The sequence below is a fragment of the Mustelus asterias genome, chromosome 6, assembly GCF_964213995.1.
Source record: "Mustelus asterias chromosome 6, sMusAst1.hap1.1, whole genome shotgun sequence".
Taxonomy (NCBI): domain Eukaryota; kingdom Metazoa; phylum Chordata; class Chondrichthyes; order Carcharhiniformes; family Triakidae; genus Mustelus; species Mustelus asterias.
Window position 1 is genome coordinate 51,026,854 of NC_135806.1, and position 20,860 is coordinate 51,047,713.

Below are 20,860 nucleotides of genomic sequence, written 5' to 3' on the forward strand. Positions count from 1 at the left end.
TTTTATAATCAAACCATTGTCATCAATCACTGTATTAAAATATATTGCTCATCACGCGCTATTGCATTATATGTGAAGTTGTCAATGCCTTTTCAACTTGCCGATCAAATGTTCATGATCCCAGACTAGGTCTCCCCCATTGTTCATGACTCCTACCAAAACAAGCCTAACTAATCGTGGGGGATAGAGTTCTAAATACCCACTCATGAAATGCAGTAGGCAAAGACAGGATTGTGGCATATTGGCTTGCAACCTATCTTATCCTATATCCTTATAAGTTCCACACAAGGAGAATGGGGGTTAGAATTGGATCATACCCACCATTTTTAAATTTCACCCACTTCCATTCCACTACAGACAGAGACATGAAAATCTGGCCCCAGACCTCTATTCCATTTTTGATCACTCGTTGTTTAAACAAGAACTTCCTGACATTGATTCCAAATTTGCCTATTGTTATTTTGAACATGTGCCTCCTTATCTTGCCGTCACAACATAGTTTTTAAGTCATGCTCTGGGTTTTCTTTGCTGCACCATTCTTATCTGAAACATTGACTCAGTTACATTTTGTCGAGGCTAAAAAAGGTTCCCTCATTTTGCTTTCTTCATATTGTTGGAGGGATCCATTTCATGACTTGTTATGGTGCTTTCAAGGCTTGATTGGTTTTCTTGTGCCTCAGTCCCCAGAGGTTGGTGGTAGACTGAAGATGTGATGACCAGAGTACTCTGATTTGAGCAGGTCTTCCCTCAACTTGCATTATGCATTTCAACGATATAGTTCTGTATTCTATTTGCATCGTGGATTATTTCTCTACAGTGATTGAATGTGTTGAGTGATGAAATACTTTATACTCCTGGATCTCTTTTAACTTCTTCCATAGCTCTTTCTCGCCATTCATGTGGCCAATTTTTTTCTGCCAAATGCAATATTTTACGTTTGTTCATATTAAATTTCATCTGCTATTGTTCAACCCACTTAAGTACTGGGGGTAACTCCAAACTTTGCACTCTCAGCAGGAAGCCTTCCCAACCAGAAACATAAGAAATTTGGCTGTACTCAGTGCATGTTTTTTTCTGACTGTTACTTTTTAAATGTGCACTCAACTTCTGCTTGAGATTTGAGCAGTGAGCTGTCCTACTTTATAGCATCATGCATTTTGATGAACTTGTCATAATGTGCCATTTTGAGTGGAAATCTCACCACCTCATGAGATATTTGAGTCCTACTCCAGATACTTCAGCATCAAATCTAGCTGACACTCATGGGCTGTCGTGTTGGAGATGCCATCTTTTAAATAAAAAGTTAAATGGAGATTCCAATCTTCCCAAAAGTTTCCACAACAGTATTTGAAGTCCTTGTCTGCATGTGTTTCCTCCGGATGCTCCGGTTTCCTCCCATAGTGCAAAGATGCATGGGTTAGCTTGATTGACCATGCTCAATTGCCCATTAGTGTCAGAGAGATTAGTAGGGTAAATACATGAGGGGATAGGGCCTGGGTGGGACTGTTGTCGCTGCAGACTCATTGGGCTGAATGGCCTCTTTCTGCACTGCAGGGATTCCATGATGAGAGCAGAGGAGTTCTCCCTAGTGTCCTGGCCAATATTTACTCTTCAAACAATGTTACAAAAGCAGATGAGTTGTTTTTTTTTATCTCCTTGATGTTTGTGGGATCTTGCTAGGCACCAATTGGCACTTGCATTTCTTGACACTACACTTCCGAAGTCCCCCCCAAGAGTGCTTCGGGTCATCTTGAAATCATAAAAGATGTCACAGAAATAAAAGTCTTTATTTCTTTTTATTTCTTAAGCTGCTGCCTCAGATTCAACTGCTAATTTGGTACCAATAGCACTGATTTCACCAGTTTACTTTCTAAATTCAAGTTCATTAATGTATATTAAAAACATCGGGGCAAAAAACTGGGATCACGTGGATCCATGTATAAGGTGCTAAGGCGCCTTTAGAGGTCCAAAATGGTGACAGAGCAAGCAATGCACTTGTGGGCAAATCACACCTGATACCATATTGGTAAGGGGGTTATTGTGCACACTGTTAGTGTTTACCAGAAGTATCAAGGGCAGGAAAATCATGAAGCCAATCAGTGTACAATATTGAATTGATATCTGCAGCACTGTTTTGGAGCTCAATGCTCCAGCTAACAGCAGTCCCCCACTAAAATCGTGCATAGCTGAACAAGAAGCAGGAAGGATTCTGCACCAATGCTATTTAAAAGGGAACATCATTTACCTACGGGTTATTTTCCGGTAAGTTTCTTCTGGCTGAGCTTCAACAGTTTGGGGCTTTCTATAGGTGCATAAAATTGCAAAAGCCTACAGAGGAGTTGTGTGGCAGGTGTTGAGGGACTTTTTGCTGACTTCAAGTCTTCTGCCACAAACCAGTTGCTCTCAGACATGAGTACATTTGGAATACAGCATGATGTAGAGGTTGAACTGCAGATATACAACACAAGGACCGTGACTAAAAAAGGGGAGGAAGAAAGAGAGAGGATACTCAGCAGGAACCCTATCTACCCATGGTGTTGAGTGAATAGTTCTCCTACCTGACCCTCGGTGAAAAAGAACATGAGAGACATCTGCATTCATTAAGGACTGCATTCCTTACTGGACTCAATTACCAGTAGTTGTTAAGGTTACTTTGGCAATGAACCTTTATGCATGTGGTTCCTTCCAGGCTAGAGCTGCAGTTAGTTGCAGCATCTCCCAGTTTGCCATCCACAACTGCATAAAGGAGGTCACTGACTTTCTCTACTCAATTGCAGTCTTTCTTATGTCTTTGCCTGTGCTGGTGCTCCATTGCAGCACTGCCCCGGTGACTGCAGCATGGTAGGCAGAAGGCTGTTGAATTTCAGGAAAGGCAATATCAAATGATGCTGGAGTATGAGGTGGATGAGGGTAAAGCGGTTGATGTGGTGTATATGGATTTCAGTAAAGCGTTTGATAAGGTTCCCCACGGTAAGCTATTGCAGAAAATACGGACACATGGGATTGAGGGTGATTTAGCGGTTTAGATCAGGAATTGGCTAGCTGTAAGAAGACAGAGGGTGGTGGTTGAATTAGTAAATTTGCAGATGACACTAAAGTCGGTGGAGTTGTGGACAGTGCGGAAGGTTGTTGCAAGTTACAGAGGGACATAGATAAGCTGCAGAGCTGGGCTGAGAGGTGGCAAATGGAGTTTAATGCGGAAAAATGTGAGGTGATTCACTTTGGAAGGAGTAACAGGATTACAGAGTACTGGGCTAATGGTAAGATACTTGGTAGTGTGGATGAGCAGAGAGATTTCGGTGTCCATGTACATAGATCCCTGAAAGTTGGCACCCAGGTTGATAGGGTTGTTAAGAAGGCGTACGGTGTGTTAGCTTTTATTGGTAGAGGGATTGAGTTTCGGAGCCATGAGGTCATGTTGCAGCTGTACAAAACTCTGGTGCGGCCACACTTGGAGTATTGCGTACAGTTCTGGTCGCTGCATTATAGGAAGGGTGTGGAAGCATTGGAAAGGGTGCAGAGGAGATTTACCAGGATGTTGCCTGGTATGGTGGGAAGGTCTTATGAGGAAAGGCTGAGGGACTTGAGGTTGTTTTCGTTAGAGAGACGAAGGTTAAGAGGTGACTTATTAGAGGCATACAAGATGATCAGAGGAGTAGATAGGGTGGATAGTGAGAGCCTTTTTCCTCGGATGGTGATGGCTAGCATAAGGGGTCATAGCTTTAAATTGAGGGGTGATAGATATAGGACGGATGTCAGAGGTAGATTCTTTACTCATTGAGTAGTAAGGGCGTGGAATGCCCTGTCTGCAGCAGTAGTGGACTCGCCAACATTAAGGGCATTTAAATGGTCATTGGATAAACATATGGATGATATTGGAATAGTGTAGGTTAGATGGGCTTTATACTGGTTTCACAGGTCGGTGCAACATTGAGGGCCAAAGGGCCTGTACTGCGCTATAATGTTCTATGTTCTATGACCTCAGAGTTCTAGCTCCAGAAGGCTCAGATGTAGACTGCACAGCTCAGCATGGAGGGCAACTGTCTAGGCTGGCTGAATGATTGGAACCAACCAGCAAGGGTGTTGATCCTCCAGAAGAACCCCTTCAGTTGTAGGCAATAAAATAAAACAAAACTTATTCCAACTTATAAATCAAAGAAAAAAGTTTAATAAAGAAACTTCATTACTCCAACACTTGAGGCCTCACCCTGGGCTATTCCAAACTCTCCACAATTCCCAACAGGTTCTTATTTCCACTGAGACAATGGTCAGCTGACCACCACATCTTTTTATCATTGGTTACATAGTTTACTGGGTCAGCTGACCCTCACGGCTTGTTACCATTGGTCACACTACTACAAATCCAATGTCATCATTGGTTACATTCTGGAGCATTGGTGGAGAGGCAGAGGTGGGAAAGAGCACAGCTGGATCATTCTCCATGCAGCCACTGCCGTATGGAGAATCTATGATTCTGTGAATGGCTGTTCACATCAGTGGAGGAAAACATAGCTGTATGTGTGTGCAGTAAAATATTTGAAGGGAGTGCTTTAGGTTTTTCACTGCATTTTACTGACCCCTCTGCCATCTCGGATGTTTCACCTCATATTTCCAGGTCTGGTCAGAAGGAATAGAGCAAAGCAAAACTGTATGTTTAGGCAATTAATTGCAGGCACAGATTGCCCCTGGCCAGCTTCTGACTAGCCTCAGTTCCTTCCAACTGAAAAGGGAAGATGTGATACTTGTTCAAGTTAATTTCACATTCAAAGCTGGTGTTCAAATTTTCTGAATACATGAAAGAAATGGTACATGACTGGGAATCTGAAACCATGTCATAAAGATACAAATGTGCAGTGTAACTGCTATATAAAATCATTTATTGTATAAATAGAATGTGTAATGTTGAGCAGTGGAATAACAAATTGACTGATTTTACTCAAGGCAAAAACCTTGTAACTTATTCAATATCCTCACTGGTGTCATAAAATGTGTTTCATTGTTCCCTTCTGTATCCTCAAGTTAGGCAGTATTTCCTGTTTAAACAATTAAATTATAGCACTTGCAAGATGTCAGTAAATGCTAATTTTCAAAAAAAAAATGTTCACTTTGTTCCTCCCTCTTTTGCCTGAAATTATCTGTGAATCCTCACAACTGCTTCTTCATCTACTCTAACTTCTCCCACTCAGAAGTGAGAAATTAAATTACATCTGCACAACCCCAGGTTCAGAACTGCAGCCTGTTGCGCAAGTCTGACATTTCCATTTCCTATTCCACTTACTCCAACTTAATTAGCCTGCTAATTTTGAATTACTTATTGCCAGGTTTTAATTTGTGAGTAACTCACTTAAGCTTCCATTCCACCAATCTGGAATGGATTTCAGAAACCACCTGGAAGTGAAAGGGCAGCTTACTTAACTGTTAATGATTTTTTTGCTGTGTTTACATCTTTGAAACCATCTTTGGGAATGTTGCAAAAGCTGCAAAGTACAAAATGACACAAAAATGACGAGCCATAGCCTGCAAAAGGGTAAATTGCACAGAGTACATATTCCGAAGAGTTAAGCAGGACAGTGGCAGAGAAAGCACTGTTTTAATATGGCCTCCCAGTGGCCCAATAACGATTTACTGCCGAGAGTCGGAGATGCACATGTTGCATCCGATCTGGTTTCCTGCACTAAGGGCCTATCACCACCTGCTCAGCCATGTTTTCTCATGCAGAGAGATGAACCTTCCCATTTCACATATACTCCACGTGGAAATGTCAGTCTGTCAAAAAATTAGAACAAATTTATAGATCAAATTAGAATGAATATTTTCGCTTTGTAACAATCTTTCATATGTATTTTTGAGTGTGTAACCACTTTGCAAATTTTTCTTACATTCCTGCGTAGAATAGTGAGTAGTCACGTTAAAAACATTTTGAGGTTTGTAATGTCAATCTGTTTCAGCTGATGATCCATTTCAAGAATATACTCACCGGGCAGTGACCCATCTGATAATGTTTAACACGGTTATTTTGACGCCTCTCGGGTATGAGCACTGTTTTCTTCTTTACTCAATCTGCTTTAATTCTGTATGCAGTTAAGATCCAGCAACGAGCCTGATCAGGAAATGCTCAATGACTGCCTCACTATTCAACCACTGCAGCCTGCTACATCACCGCAAGATGCTGTGGACGGCACTATGGGCTGCTCACCAGGCCCACCCCATGACATCTATTCAGGTAAGCTTTGAAAAACCTCCCAAGCAGTTTGCATGATATACATTTTTGTATTTTGTGCTTCGACATGGTCAGGAAGTTAAACCCAATGATGCATTTATTTCAGAGACAGTTCAGGGTTTATTATTCACCAGCTTTTAGGCTAGGCACTTTTCAATGTATTGCCTGGAATTTTTCAATGTAAAATTGGGCACCATGGCATTAGCATTGTCTACCCACTTCCGTCCATCGTGCAGGTTTTAACCCACAGAAGAGGCACCAGCCGGCCTGTTCGCCTATGGACAAATTGAGGCCCTAAACCTGCTCCCACCACCACGGGGATTTTACCCGAGTCAGGGAGACTGGTGCCATAAGTCACCTAGCTGCATCATGGCTGGGCTGGAGGGGTTTGGTGTCTTCTTGGCCAGAAATCTGTAACCATTGGAGCTCCCTCACCCCCAAGGAATTTCTCTCCACCACTTTTCCCCTGTCCTGTCAATCCCGGGCCTGCACTCATTTTGTTTCAGGACTCTCGATGGTACTGTTGCAACACAATTATTGTGAGCCATTTAATTGACCAACAGCTCTCTGATTCGGGATCTACTCTCCGATGGGGTTAATGGCCCAACAGCTGCAGAGGAAAGCTGGCCAAGCCCAGATGGGCCCTGTGACTTTTATGTTGGCGGGGAGGGGGGGGAGTGGAGAAGCTACTGCACCCTGCTCCCTCACACCAAAAATTCAACCCATAAATTATCCCTGCACCTTCCTTATTTCAGTGCCAGCTTCACAATGGGTGTTTTTCTAACACATTAGGGCTCGAGTTCACACTCATATTCTTGACACTAAGAATGACCATACAGCTGTGTTTCATCTAGCACATAGCAGAAAATTACACATCCCTCACTTTGGCTTGGTTTGTTAGTGGGGATCTAATTGCAGTAATTGCATTCCTCTTGGCTTTCTAAGTGTCTGGATTCCATTCATAGTGAACTTTTCAGACAGTAACCAAGTTACAAAGAAAAGAAAGAACAGTTTTCATTGTTTTCTTATTCATTCATGGGACACGGGCGTCGCTGGCTGGCCGGCATTTATTGCCCAACCCTGGTTGCCTGAGAGCAGTTGAGAGTCAACCACACATTGTTGTGGTTCTGGAGTCACATGTAGGCCAGACCAGGTAAGGATGGCAGATTTCCTTCCTTAAAGAACATTAGTGAACCAGATCGGTTTTTCTGACAATCGACAATGGTTTCATGGTCATAAGTTCGTAAGATATAGGAGCCGAATTAGGCCATTCGGCCCATCGAATCTGTTCGGCCATTTGATCATGGCTGATATGCTCCTCATCCCCATTTTCCTGCCGTCTCCCATAACCCTTCAACCCATTCCCAATTAAAGCAGTCATCAGTAGATTCTTAATTCCAGATACTTTTTATTGAATTCAAATTCCACTAACTGCCGTGGTGGGATTCGAACCTGGATTCCCAGAACATTAGCTGAGTTTCTGGATTAATAGTCTAGTGATAAGACCACGAGGCCATCACCTTCCCAGGGCACGGTACTTGCTCATTTTGCACAGAAAATACACCAAGAGTTCTGTTCTGTGTTCCGCCACCTGATAACACCCCAGACATTGCAGTCTTGCCCTCAATCCATGACAAACATGAACACCAACACCAAATGAATAAAACAAAAACTGTTCAACAACTTACTTACATTTTGATTAAAAGTTAACAAGAATAATCGCCTTGTGCAATCCACTAATGCCTTGTGTGCTTGATTACCTATCCCAGTGTTTTTACGGGGTCTTTGTCCAGTGAGCACAATTTGAGAGGGGGAATTTTGCTGAGCTTCCATTAAGGACATTTCAGGTGGAGAGCTTGAACAGCTCTCGGTGTGATTGCAGAGTCTCAGCATGGCTCAGTGCAGTCTGCTCCAGCTGGCTGTATGACACAGACAATGGATGCACCAGTCTGTTATTTCACACAACTCTGGGCAGCAAATTGGTATCATCCAAACTATTAGACAATACCCAACTGGAAGGAAGCGCAGTGGAAAGGTTGAGTGCTAAGACAATGACCAAAGCCCTCATTTTAACTTGAGGCAGGAATTGGACAGATGGGGGCCAAGATGGTTGGCAAATCATAAATATCTCAGCAGCTTGAGGCTCAGGAGGCTTTAATTCCAAGGCCAGGTCTGCTAGGCCCCAGTCCAATCCCAACACAATTCCAGCAGCGCAGTGGGCTAGAGCAGAATGTTGAACGGCAGAAGGAATAGTCCCTGCCATCCAGGTGAACTGATAATGATGATGTGGGAGGAGATTGTGTGGGGCAGGATCCTGAGGTGGGAGGGAGTTGAGAAGCAGGGAGCCTAATCTCTCCTAACGAGGCCTAGATGGATGTTCCTGTGAAAGTGAAAAGACTCACCATTTTGAGCTTCTTCCGGCCCAGTTCTCTTTCCTCTAGATTGCTCTGCCATGCAACCCCACTTCACTACTCAGGCCCACGGTTAGAACAGCAATTCAGTCTCAGTGATGTTACAACTGTCGTATTTGAATCTGGACATGGCAGGTGTCCTCATCTTCTCCTAAAACAGGGTTAAAGTTGTAGCTTGTGGATGGCTGAGGGATGTTGGTAAGTGAATCTCACAGTGATCCTAACTCTCCATTCACTCAGTATTCACCAGGTGGGCAGGGATAAAATGGCTGCTTCAGTGTTAACTGCTGTTTGGCTGCAGGTGCCCGATGACATGCTCACTGAATGGCTTCCTGTTCACCTACAACTGATGGAAATAAGCCTGGGAAATATTATCCTTGATTTCAGGGCAGCCAATCCAGAAATGTGCTCTACCTGTAATGCTTTCTTTCAGGTTGTACTGTTAAAAGTATGGAATATTGCGATTGGAATGTATTAAGGTACCAGTGTGCGCTGTCAGAAGCCACTCATGGCTTGGTAAACACCTCTTTCCTGCAGCATTCATTTGAATGCAGTGATGCATCAGTTGTACAGGACATTGTTGAGGCCACATCTGGAGTATAATGTACAGTATTGGTCTCCTTATTTAAGGAAAGATGTAAATGCATTAGAAGCAATTCAGGGAAGGTTTACTGGACTAATATCAGGAATGGGCAGGTTGTCTTGGGAGGAAAAGTTGGAGAGGTTAGGTTTGCATCCCCTAAAGTTTAAAAGTGAAAGAGGCAACTTGATCAAAAGCTTTAAGATCCTGAGGGGTATTGACAGGGTGGATGAGGAGAGAATGTTTCCTCTTGTCAGAGAATCTAGAACTAGGGGCCACTGTGTAAAAATAAGAGGTCATTCATTTAAGAAAGCGATGAGGAGAAACAATTTCTCTCAGAGGTTTGAGAGTCTCTGGAACTCTCTTCCTCAAAAGGCAGTGGAAGCAGAGTCTTTGAATATTTTAAGGTCAAGCTAGATGGAAGCTTGATTAACAAGGGGGTGAAAGGTTATCGGGGGTAGGCAGGAATGTGGGGTTAAGGTTACAATCCGATCAGCCATGATCTTATTAAATGGCAGAGCAGGCTTGAGGGGCTGAGTGGCCTACTCCTGCTGCTAATTCATGTGTTTGTATGTTCCCATGTAGGAGGACCAAGGGTACATCTGTCAGGCAAAACCTTTTGAAGCTTATGTCATACCAGCCCCACCACCAATTGCCCCTCTATTGTCCTGAGGGGCAACTTTTTCACACAGAGGGTGGTGAGTGTCTGGAACAAGCTGCCAGAGGTAGTAGTAGAGGCGGGTACAATTTTGTCTTTTAAAAAGCGTTTAGACAGTTACATGGGTAAGTTGGGTATAGAGGGATATGGGCCGAATGCGGGCAATTGGGACTAGCTTAGGGGTTTTTAAAAAAAGGTAGCATGGACAAGTTGGGCCAAAGGGCCTGTTTCCATGCTGTAAACCTCTATGACTCTATGACCTGTCCCTCTCTCCCCATCAAGGCAACTCTTTTCTCCTGGTTCCCCCTCATTTCCCCACTGTTGTTTCTGGGTTGCAAGGTACATCCCCAGTGGTCAATTTGGGCAGCTGCCCGGCAGTAAAACAATGAAAATGTGTTACTGGTGTTGTACTCAGGCAGCCTTCCCTAGCTTTCTGGTTTGCATCCTCCTTCATGCAAACATACCTCTCTGCCTCTTCGTAAATATCTGGGCTCCGGAGTTAAAATTGAGAATTCCCCAGTCAAATCTAATGCAAAGTGCTGCAGAGTGAAACTCCTCCTGATCTGCCAAAACCATGCTGCTCAACATCCATAGCAAAATTGTAAATCAATGTATAATGAGCATGTTTCCAATTTCGTTACAAATAGCTGACTGAGAAAATTCCCCACAATATGCTTGAAATTCTACTTTAGAAAAGCACCAATTACAGCTTACCAATGTGACATTTTCCAGTTTTTGCATGTGATATCCTTATGGTCTCTACAAAGTATGCATTGCTAATTGGATACAAACTCAATGTCAGGCTCTGCTGCAAATGATTAGGAACTGGTTTGAGACAATTCCAATCTATTTTTACATGGAACCTCAGTGGTCGGCACAGAGAGGAGACATTCTATCCATTAATCTGAGCTGGAATTAAGCCAGTCCCTGGTGGTCAATGAACCATTTCCTTAACCCACTACGAAAGCTAGCCACCTTGTGCCTGTACTTGGTTGCTAGTAAGCTGCGTCAACAAGGATGATAATTTACATTCATGTCTCATCATATGGTGAGCACTAAATTTTAAGAAAAGGTATCATGTAACAGAAGAGACAACTCACCCAGTTATGTGCCTGCATTAGCTTTCAAAATAGAATTACCAGAAGCCTGGGAAATGGAAAGGATTTTTTGATTGAATAAAATTAGGCTAAAAATACAAGTTTAATTTTCAAATATAGATAGCATTGTACAATGAATAGTCTTGTTCAGGAGAATATAATTATGGTTAAAATATGGAATGCTTTATCATGCAGCTATTGAAGCAGAATTAATCACAACATTTATGAAAGAATTGGATATGCTCTTTTAAAAGAATATAGCGGGATAGCGATCATAACTCTATCTCCTTTATGCTTGCATTGGAAAAAGAGAGGATCAGGCAAGCTAGGAAAGCGTTTATATGGAGTAAGGGGAAATATGAAGACATAAGGCAGCAAATTAGAGGAGTAAATTGGAAGGAGGTATTCTCGGGGAAATCTACTGAAGAGAGGTGGCAGTTTTTCAAGGAATGTCTGTCTAGGGTTCTACAGGACAATGTTCCGAGCAGACAGGTAGGAGTTGGTAGGTTAAAGGAACCGTGGTGCACGAAAGCTGTGCGGGACCTAGTCGAGAAGAAAAGGAAAGCGTACAAAAGGTTCAGAGAGCTTGGCGAAGATAGGGATCTAGATGAGTATACAGCTTGTAGGAAAGGACTAAAGAAGGAAATTAGGAGAGCCAGAAGGGGTCACGAGAAGGCCTTGGCAAGTAGAATTAAGGAAAACCCTAAGGCTATCTATAAATATGTGAAGAGTAAAAGGATGAGACGTGAAGGAATAGGGCCTATAAAAGGTGAAGGTGGGAAAATCAGTACGGAACCAGTAGAAATGGCAGAGGTGCTTAATGAGTATTTTGCCTCGGTTTTCACAGAGGAGGACATGGGTGGATGTACTGTGGGCTTGGGGTGGACTGAAAGGATTGAGTATGTGGACTTTAAGAAAGAGGTTGTGCTGGAATCTTTGAATGGCATCAAGATAGATAAGTCGCCGGGTCCGGATGGGATGTACCCCAGGTTACTGTGGGAGACGAGGGAAGAGATTGCAGCGCCTCTGGCGATGATCTTTGCATCGTCGATGGAGACGGGAGAGGTGCTGGAGGATGGCAGATGTGGTTCCTATTTTCAAGAAGGGGAATAGGGATAGCCCAGGAAATTACCGACCGGTGAGTCTAACCTCAGTGGTTGGTAAGCTGATTAGAGAAGATCCTGAGGGACAAGATTTATGAGCATTTAGAGAGGTTTAGTATGCTCAAGAATACTCAGCATGGCTTTGTCAAAGGCAGATCGTGCCTTACGAGCCTGGTGGAGTTCTTCGAAAATGTGACTAAACACATTGACGAAGGGAAAGCGGTAGATGTGGTTTATATGGATTTTAGCAAGGTCTTCGATAAGGTCCCCCATGCAAGGCTTCTAGAAAAAGTGAGAGGGCACGGGATCCAAGGGGCTGCTGCCCTGTGGATCCAGAACTGGCTTGCCCAAAGGAGGCAGAGAATGTGTATAGATGGGTCTTTTTCTAATTGGAGGTCGGTCACCAGTGGTGTGCCCCAGGGATCTGTTCTAGGACCCTTGCTGTTTGTCATTTTCATAAATGACCTGGATGAGGAAGTGGAGGGATGGGTTGGTAAGTTTGCCGACGACACGAAGGTTGGTGGGGTTGTGGATAGTCTGGAGGGATGTCAGAGGTTACAGAGGGACATAGATAGGATGCAAGACTGGGCGGAGAAGTGGCAGATGGACTTCAACCCAGATAAATGCGTAGTGGTCCATTTTGGCAGGTCAAATTGGATGAAGGAGTACAATATTAAGGGAAAGACTCTTAGTACTGTAGAGCATCAGAAGGGCCTTGGAGTCCGGGTCCATAGGACTCTAAAATCAGCCCCGTAGGTGGAGGAGGTGGTTAAGAAGGCGTATGGTGTGCTGGCCTTTATCAATCGAGGGATTGAGTTTAGGAGTCCGGGAATAATGATGCAGCTATATAAGACCCTCGTCAGAGCCCACTTGGAGTACTGTGCTCAGTTCTGGTCGCCTCATTACAGGAAGGATGTGGAAAAGATTGAAAGGGTGCAGGGGAGATTTACAAGGATGTTGCCTGGATTGAGTGGCATGCCTTATGAGGATAGGCTGAGGGAGCTCGGTCTTTTCTCCTTGGAGAGACGTAGGATGAGAGGAGACCTAATAGAGGTATATAAGATGTTGAGAGGCATAGATCGAGTGGACTCTGAGGCTTTTTCCCAGGGTGGAAATGGCTGCTACGAGAGGACACAGGTTTAAGGTGCTGGGGTGTAGGTACAGGGGAAATGTTAGGGGGAAGTTTTTCACACAAAGGGTGGTGGGCGAGTGGAATCGGCTGCTGTCAGTGGTGGTGGAGGCAAACTCAATAGGGTCTTTTAAGAGACTCCTGGATGAGTACATGGGACTTAATAGGATGGAGGGTTATAGGTAGGCCTAAAAGGTAGGGATATGTTCGGCACAACTTGTGGGGCCGAAGGGCCTGTTTTGTGCTGTAGTTTTCTATGTTTCTATATAAAAAGCTTGAGAAAGAGCAAGAAATTTGGATTGGAAAAATTAATTCCAACTTTAAACTCACACCAGCACTGGGAGGAGGTCTTGTGGTGCAGTGGGTAGCATTCCTGCCTCTGAGCCAGAAGCTCTGGGTTGAAGTCCCACCTGCGGACTTGATGGCCAAGGGAGGTGTGTTTCTAATACGGTCAAACAGGTTGAATGTGTCAACCTGAAAATCCTTCCAACATGCAATTGGCTGGTGGTAAGAGCAAGAGAGACTCCTGGTTCAGCCACGCTTGATGTGGAGTGGTGCCCCTCAAGCTATAAGCTCCTGGTGAGAGACTAGTGACTTATTCTGAGAATTACTAAATTAAGCTTGTTCATTAGTGTCACAAATAGGCTTACACTAACAGTACAAAGAAGTTACTGTGAAAATCCTCTCGTCGCCACACTCTGGCACCTGTTCGGGTACACTGAAGGAGAATTTAGCATGGCCAATGCACCTAACCAGCACGTCTTTCGGAGGAATCCGGAGTGCTCGGAGGAAACCCACACAGACACGGGGTGGGGGAACGTGTAGAATCCACAGATATAGTCACCCAAGCCAGGAATCGAACACTGGTCCCTGTGAGGCGGTAGTGCTAACCACTGTGACACCATGCTGCCCAGCTGTAACTACTAGCTATATAAAATGACGTAAATCTGCCTTAGTGCACCACTAGGTGTGGGAAGAGAATTGAAATTAGTGAGTGGGATCTTAAGATAACCTTTCATTTTACACTTAGAATTTTTTTGAGAAAATTCCGCCCAGTATGTTGGACTGAATGGCCTCCGCCTGTAAACATGGAAATTTCCTGTTGAATATTAGAATCCCTATAGTGCAGAAAGAGACCATACAACCCATTGAGTCTCGTGTGACAGCCTCTGCTGTTTTTGATCCAGAGGAAGACATTGGGGTGAGAAAGTGCACTAAATCACTGGCCTCTCTATTCTTTCGGCCCACTTTTCCCCCAGCTGAGCTTTTCATTTTTGTTCACTTCTTTAATGTCATTCCAAGTAGTCAGCCTTTAAAAAAGTCATGGCATCAACAACTGTTTCCCAGGTGTGAGGATCAATATTCAACATCTTCATATCTCGCTTGCAGTTATCTTTGTAACAGGCGTATGAACACCTGAGCCATCATGACCCAGTGGCCAGTTCAGCATACAGAAGATATTTGAGTGCACAGCTGAAATGTCTGATCCAACTCAGCACAGACGTCATTGGCTCAGCAGTGAGTGTATGCTGGTGGACATAACACACCCAAGACCTCTGAGCTGGTGGCCTTGCCCTGTCAAGAGATGTCAAGAATATATCTGAGGTGGCAAAGGTGGAAAGTGTCCAGCCTTTTCTCCAGCCTAGCATACATTGTCCAGGTCTCAGCACTGTAGAAGGGTTTGCTGAGGGCACTGACTTGGTAGACTCTCAAGTTTGGTGTTCTCAGTCAGGTTGCTGTCATTCCAAACTCTCTTACTCATCTCAGACATAAACAGCTGTAGCTTTTGCAATATTTGTATTGATTTCAGCATCAAGTGACAGATTACTGGTGATTGTGGTGTCTAGATATGTGACTCTATCAACAATCTCCAGGGTCACATTGTCAGTTCGGATAGATGACAGTATGTCAACATCCTGGACCATGAAGTTTGTCTTCCTGACGCAGATCGTCAAAGTGAACTTCTCACAGGTGTGAGAGAGTCTGTCTGTTTTCCACTTCAGGTGTTTCTCAGTATGGAACGTTAGTGCAACATTGTCAGCATCGAGCAACTCTCTGATGTGGGCTTGACCCTTTTCTTGGATCTCAGGGGAGCAATATTAAATAGCTTTCCTTCAGATTTGGTTTTTCAGTAGGCACCCTCTATAGTTGACCTGAAGGCATATGACAGCAGCCAAAGCTCAGTGCCGGAAGATTACCAAACTTGTGCTTTAGAATTATGCCAATTGTAAATGGAAGGGAGGGCTGAGGGAGGTAAGGAGTTGCACACTTTTCATGTCCTGGGAAAGAATGAGTTACAGTGGACAATAATAAAATTACCCCCTTAGATAATGAGCCTTCTCTTGTATCCTGTCAAATATAAGAGCTGGAAGAAGAATCTTCAAAGATGCAAGTCACAGGGCTTCCAATTGGCAAGGAATTAGAGCTGGTCATCTGCCTGTTAAGTCTGTTGGCCAGGTTCAATATGGCACAAGTTAACCAGAGCAGGGAAAAAGATAAATATAACCTCTTTATCAAAACATAAAAGACATTGACTCACATTCAGAAAACTAACACATTTTCTTAAGCAAAGAAGCATTGCTGAAATCTTGATTTTGACATTCTGGTAGTATATTATATTTTAATATTTCCACTACACTATTTATTTTCCCTTTTAACCTCCTGAATTGAAACAGTTTAATGGATTTTACCCATTAGTGTACACATGATTTTTATTTTATTTTAGCTTTAACGGAGACAAAAAGGTGGCTTAATTGGGAAAGTACTTTTACATGACCAAGAGCAATTCCAAATATGACTTGAATTAAAATCAATTCGATGATATGCTGTACATTGCAATGATACTGGTTTCTGTATTTTCACAATAATCAGCTTTATTTTACAAACATAATCCACCTTGTCAAACGGCACATCAATTTGAGGTATGCATTTCATTCAGATGAAACTGAGCAATGTATCACATGAACATTCCTTCATTTTAGCATGTTCTAAACAAGGCACCTTGATGGCTTATCATTAATCCAGTGATGTTCTCCCCATATCATGTTTGTCACCTGATTTAAAGAAAACACTGCAAAGTGCAGTGAGGGATTTAATAAAGCAAAAGGATTCTTATGTTTTTATGTTGTTCAATTTGATGTAAATTCAATAATTAGTTTTAAAAATGGCTTCAGCCAGCTGTACATTTAAAGGACTCCCATTATTTCTACGTTAGTGATAACAAATCTATTTAACTGGCCAGGTCGATTTACAGTCGATGCCGTGATTAACATCTGCCCTAAATATGTTTTCATTTTCTCTGTCTATACTTTTGTTCAGAAGTTGATTAAATAAAAGTATTTTCTATTGAAGTAGCTCAGCTGAACCAACAACATATGTAAGTTGACAGACTGGTGAAGATAACCTAACCTCTCTGAATACTGAGGCAAGGGGAACATCTACTTCAGTCATGAAAGTCTACATGAGAGAAATATACATGGGAAATTATCATTCACATTTTATGACCTGTTAAACTCCCAGTTTGTTAGCATATTTCTAAGAAATGTTGCAGTGTGAAGAGTTTCCCATGGCTATAAAATATAGCTCTGGTTCCTTACCTTTAGTTCTGGATGGGATCAAGTATCTGGTGAACTGGGAATTTGTATTCTCTTCACATTGCTTTATGAAGAGCAGATCTTAAAGTAAATGGAAAGATCAGGAGCAATGTAAGACGAGCTGTCAACTCACTATCATCCATTTTATTCTATCACACAAAGTAAAGATTTACCACATAGTGTCCAAAGCTCACTCCATCCAAATTTCCATCACTTCTGAAATGGTACATAAAATACATTCTTCCATTTCATGTATTTTAATTCCCTGTTTTTGAATGTTGATGGATGATGTGAAACTTTGCCCGCTAAGAACTAATACTAAGAAATTGTAATTTTAATGGAATGAAAATTGGGTTGGTTCTATAACAGGTAGGTGATCGCTCTTCCAGATGATGACCCAAGCAAGGAAAGAAAAAATACTTACTCTTGCCTTAAAACCATATTTCATTAGCATTTTAATGGTATTATTACTTGGGTTGGTGCTTAGTACCTTGGTGGATTCACCTTGGAGTGCTGGATGCTATGTTGGGTTCCACACTGTAGCGAGGATATTTAGGCAATAGAAAGGGTACAGATTGACTGGCATGTCTTCAAATGGGGATATTTCTGTTACACCATTGGTGGAGGTGCCGGGGCGGGGGGAGTGGCTGGTGGGGGGTGGTTGTGGGTGCAGGGACAGTTGGAATGGGAAATCAGGCCAGCATCTCCCATGTTTTGGGATTCCTGTAGGATTACCTGCTCCCACCACCGAAAAATCCCCAGCTCCGCAAGCCCTAGCAAACTGGAGCCAATGGGAATCAAGGGGGAAGCTTCCACCGGTTGGAGTCATTTCTAGCACAAAGGAAGATGACTGACATCTTAATTCAGGAACATTACTGCAGGAGTTCCTCAGGGTGGTGTCCTCGACCCAACCATCTTGAGCTGCTTCACCCTTCTCCCATCATAAGGTCAGACGTGGGGTTGTTCACAGATGATTGCATAATGTTCAGCACTATTTATCACTCGTCAGGTACTAAAATCCTATGCTAACTTTGTCAATGCATGCCAAACCATGTCCCTGCACCCACCACTCTTTGCCCTTACATCCTCTATGACAACTCACTTGGTATCCACCATGGGTAGATGTCGGGACCCAAGTTGAGGTGAATGAAATAGAGTCCTTGGCCAGAATTCTCTGACCTTTCCTGCAACGGGGATTCTCCAGTCCCACTGTTGTGAATGTAGTTTTGATGGAGTGCCAAATTCTCCATTCTCACAGGCAGCGGTGGTAGGATGAACAAGATCGGAGTTATCTGGCCCTTAAGTGTCTACTGATAAATTTACTGTTTAAAAAAACACACTCATTGATTTTAAAAAACCTAGTTCATTACATTTAACTTCTTTAAGCTATTTACTCCTTTGTGAAAACATAGAGTCACTTCAAAGAATTTATCAGCACTTGGAACTGTCGGTCAAACTGTGAACTGAGAGGTACCCCACTGCGATAATGATAGGTTATGGAATCAGTCATGTAGAACAAATCCTGTAATGATAACCTTCCAGTTTAGGTCAACAGACAGAGCAAAATACCAAGCACCAAGTTTTTTTTTTAAAACTCCAGACAGTTTCTGTTTTCAAAAATTTAAAGGCCAGGCTTAAAAGTCTTGACGTTCCAATGAGTTTATCCACTTTATATGCACATTCATGTCTACTTTTAACAATAAAAGGCACACAACTTCTTTCAAAGGGCACCTGACCTCTCCTAATGTGCAACATACCTGTCCCAAAGATGTCCCTGCACTGTTCCAAAGGGGTGCATATCACTCCACAGAACCCTAGCACCATTTGACCTTCTCTTGAAAGATCCAAAAGATACGACTTATGTTTTGGATATCCCACTAGCAAAAACTGGTTCTGATTGAAGGCTGCTGCACTTTAACATGTGCAGCTGCTTCTGTGAACCACAGATGTGCAAACCACAACCCTTCTTCCACCTCCCCCTCCTGCCACTGCCATTCCCCTTGGCAAAAATCTTGCGTGCCATATTCAGAGCGGGAATTCTGGATTCAGGCCCTCATTCTGGAAAAGCAAGAAACCCTCCCTGTCCTGGAAAAAATTCAGGCCTATGACTTAAAACATAATGGAGATTTCAGTGAAACACTTACCTGTCGCATATTTTAATTAATAGAATGGCTAACTAAATTTGTGCGTTTGACATTCACAGTCCCAATCAGTCAGCCAACAAGTGTTTGTTTTCTCAGTAATGGAGTGCAAGTGGCAGGTGCTATTGTTTGCCATCAAATTAGCGAAGAGTTTGATGTTAAAGACAAACCAGCTCTTGTCCTGTCACACTGATGGGCACCTGATGCAGCCAGAAGGACTTGTCTAGTCATCTCCCTGGTGGATAATAATAAACGAGAGCTTTCAAAGGACTGCAAAGAATTCAGCTTTTGTCTAAAATAACATTTTCCATACATTATTAATGCTGTGATGATGAAGGGATTAAAATGGTGAATCCACTTCCTCAAGCCAGCTGGTTTTTCATATGGCAGACATTGCAAGAATGAACATCAATATCCTGCTGTCTTTTTAAGAAAGTAAAATTAATATATTTTAATAACAAGAGCCTGAATTCTCAAAACTGGGAATTTGGCTATGTACGGTGTCGTAATTGAATATTTTTGTTACGACTAAAAGGGATTTAGTCCAAGACATGAATCTTTGAAACACAGACACATAATGGCTAAATCCCTTGTCTCTGCTTTCTTATTTTAATGTTATTGACTAATGAAACCTGTGGGTTCTTGAATATCTTTGTGCATTACAGCATTGCACAGTCCACCAATCTCCCCAACACATTGTCTTTCCAGTCCCTGACAGGCTTCAAGATCAAATGTTTTTCCAATTGAGAGTTAGTATATGTTCCTGGGATAGTTGGCAATGAGTTTCAAAAAATTCAATTCACTTAATTCAATCAAGCAATTCGTCCTGAAATCACAAAGCCAAACAAAAGTAGCTTATCTACATTGCCAGAGCACTGCCTTAGACCCACTCATAGAATCATAGAAGGAGGCCATTCAGCCCATCAAGTCTTACACAGGCTTACCCCGTAACACCACATATTTACCCTGCTAACCTAGATATCTTTAGTCAGCATTACAATGTGTGAGTGTGCTACTGGTTGGCGCCCAATTGTCAACCCTTTGGAACCCAAGCATTGGACTCCATAAGAGATTTTGCCCCCCCCCCCCCCCCCCCCCCCCAGTGCAAGGCGTTATGGTGAAAGTGCTCATCAGTCGCCCCTTTCAGGAGATGATGGGTGGTAAGGTCTCATTCCCCCTTGTGGTTAGAATGCAAGTTCATTGAATGCAATCCAATGTCGAACTCATCTCCCTTAGTGTCGCTCACAGGGAGGTTGGTGTCAGAAGAACTGGACACCCCCAGGGTCTCCTGGATAGAGGGCCCGGGGCTGTATTCCTGCCGATCCTTGTCCTTTGGTGCGCCCAGGGTTCCCTGGGCTCCTCCATGGGATAGAGGAGCTGGAGAGAGATCCAGAAGCCAAGTTGTCATCTGGTGCTAACAATTGTGTATTCCCACCAGTGCTTGCACCATGCAGTTGAAGCCCTGCAGCATGGAGTTCATGCCTTCTGACCTTCGGCTGAACCATGCAGCAGACATCTCCCACCATAGAATGCATGCCCTGCGCCAAGGTCTCCATTATGGATGCAATGAGGTCAACAGTGTTGACCTCATTGCATACAAATGACAGCACCATCTTCTCGGACAGAAGGTGATGGGACTCCTCCAGTTGGCCTCGTGTCCGAGGATGGATGCAGTCATCCCTTCTTGATGCGACTCTGTCTTTGAAACTCCAACATCTCTGGGATGACCGTACCCAGGGACACCTCATTGGCCTTGGGCTCATCAGAGTTCAGTATTCCAGCATCCCTGGGACGTTCCTTCCTCCACTTGCTGTGGATTTTCAGTTATGAGATGCTCACCATTGAGAGAGACCTAGAAGCCTGCCGGCTAAATATTCTCACCAAGATGTGAGTATCTGGGCTCGTGCGGGTAAGAGTTGTGATACATC

The 20,860-nt window shown here is 43.2% G+C and overlaps 1 protein-coding gene across 1 annotated transcript in view; it reads left to right on the forward strand.

Moving 5' to 3' along the window:
* Nucleotides 1-20,860, forward strand: part of LOC144495292 (zinc finger protein GLIS3-like) — a 598,751-nt gene that overhangs the window by 463,121 nt on the left and 114,770 nt on the right. Inside the window, exon 7 of the mRNA XM_078215378.1 lies at nucleotides 6,082-6,223. Coding sequence (XP_078071504.1) covers nucleotides 6,082-6,223 — 142 coding nt within the window. The remainder of the gene's footprint in view (nucleotides 1-6,081; nucleotides 6,224-20,860) is intronic.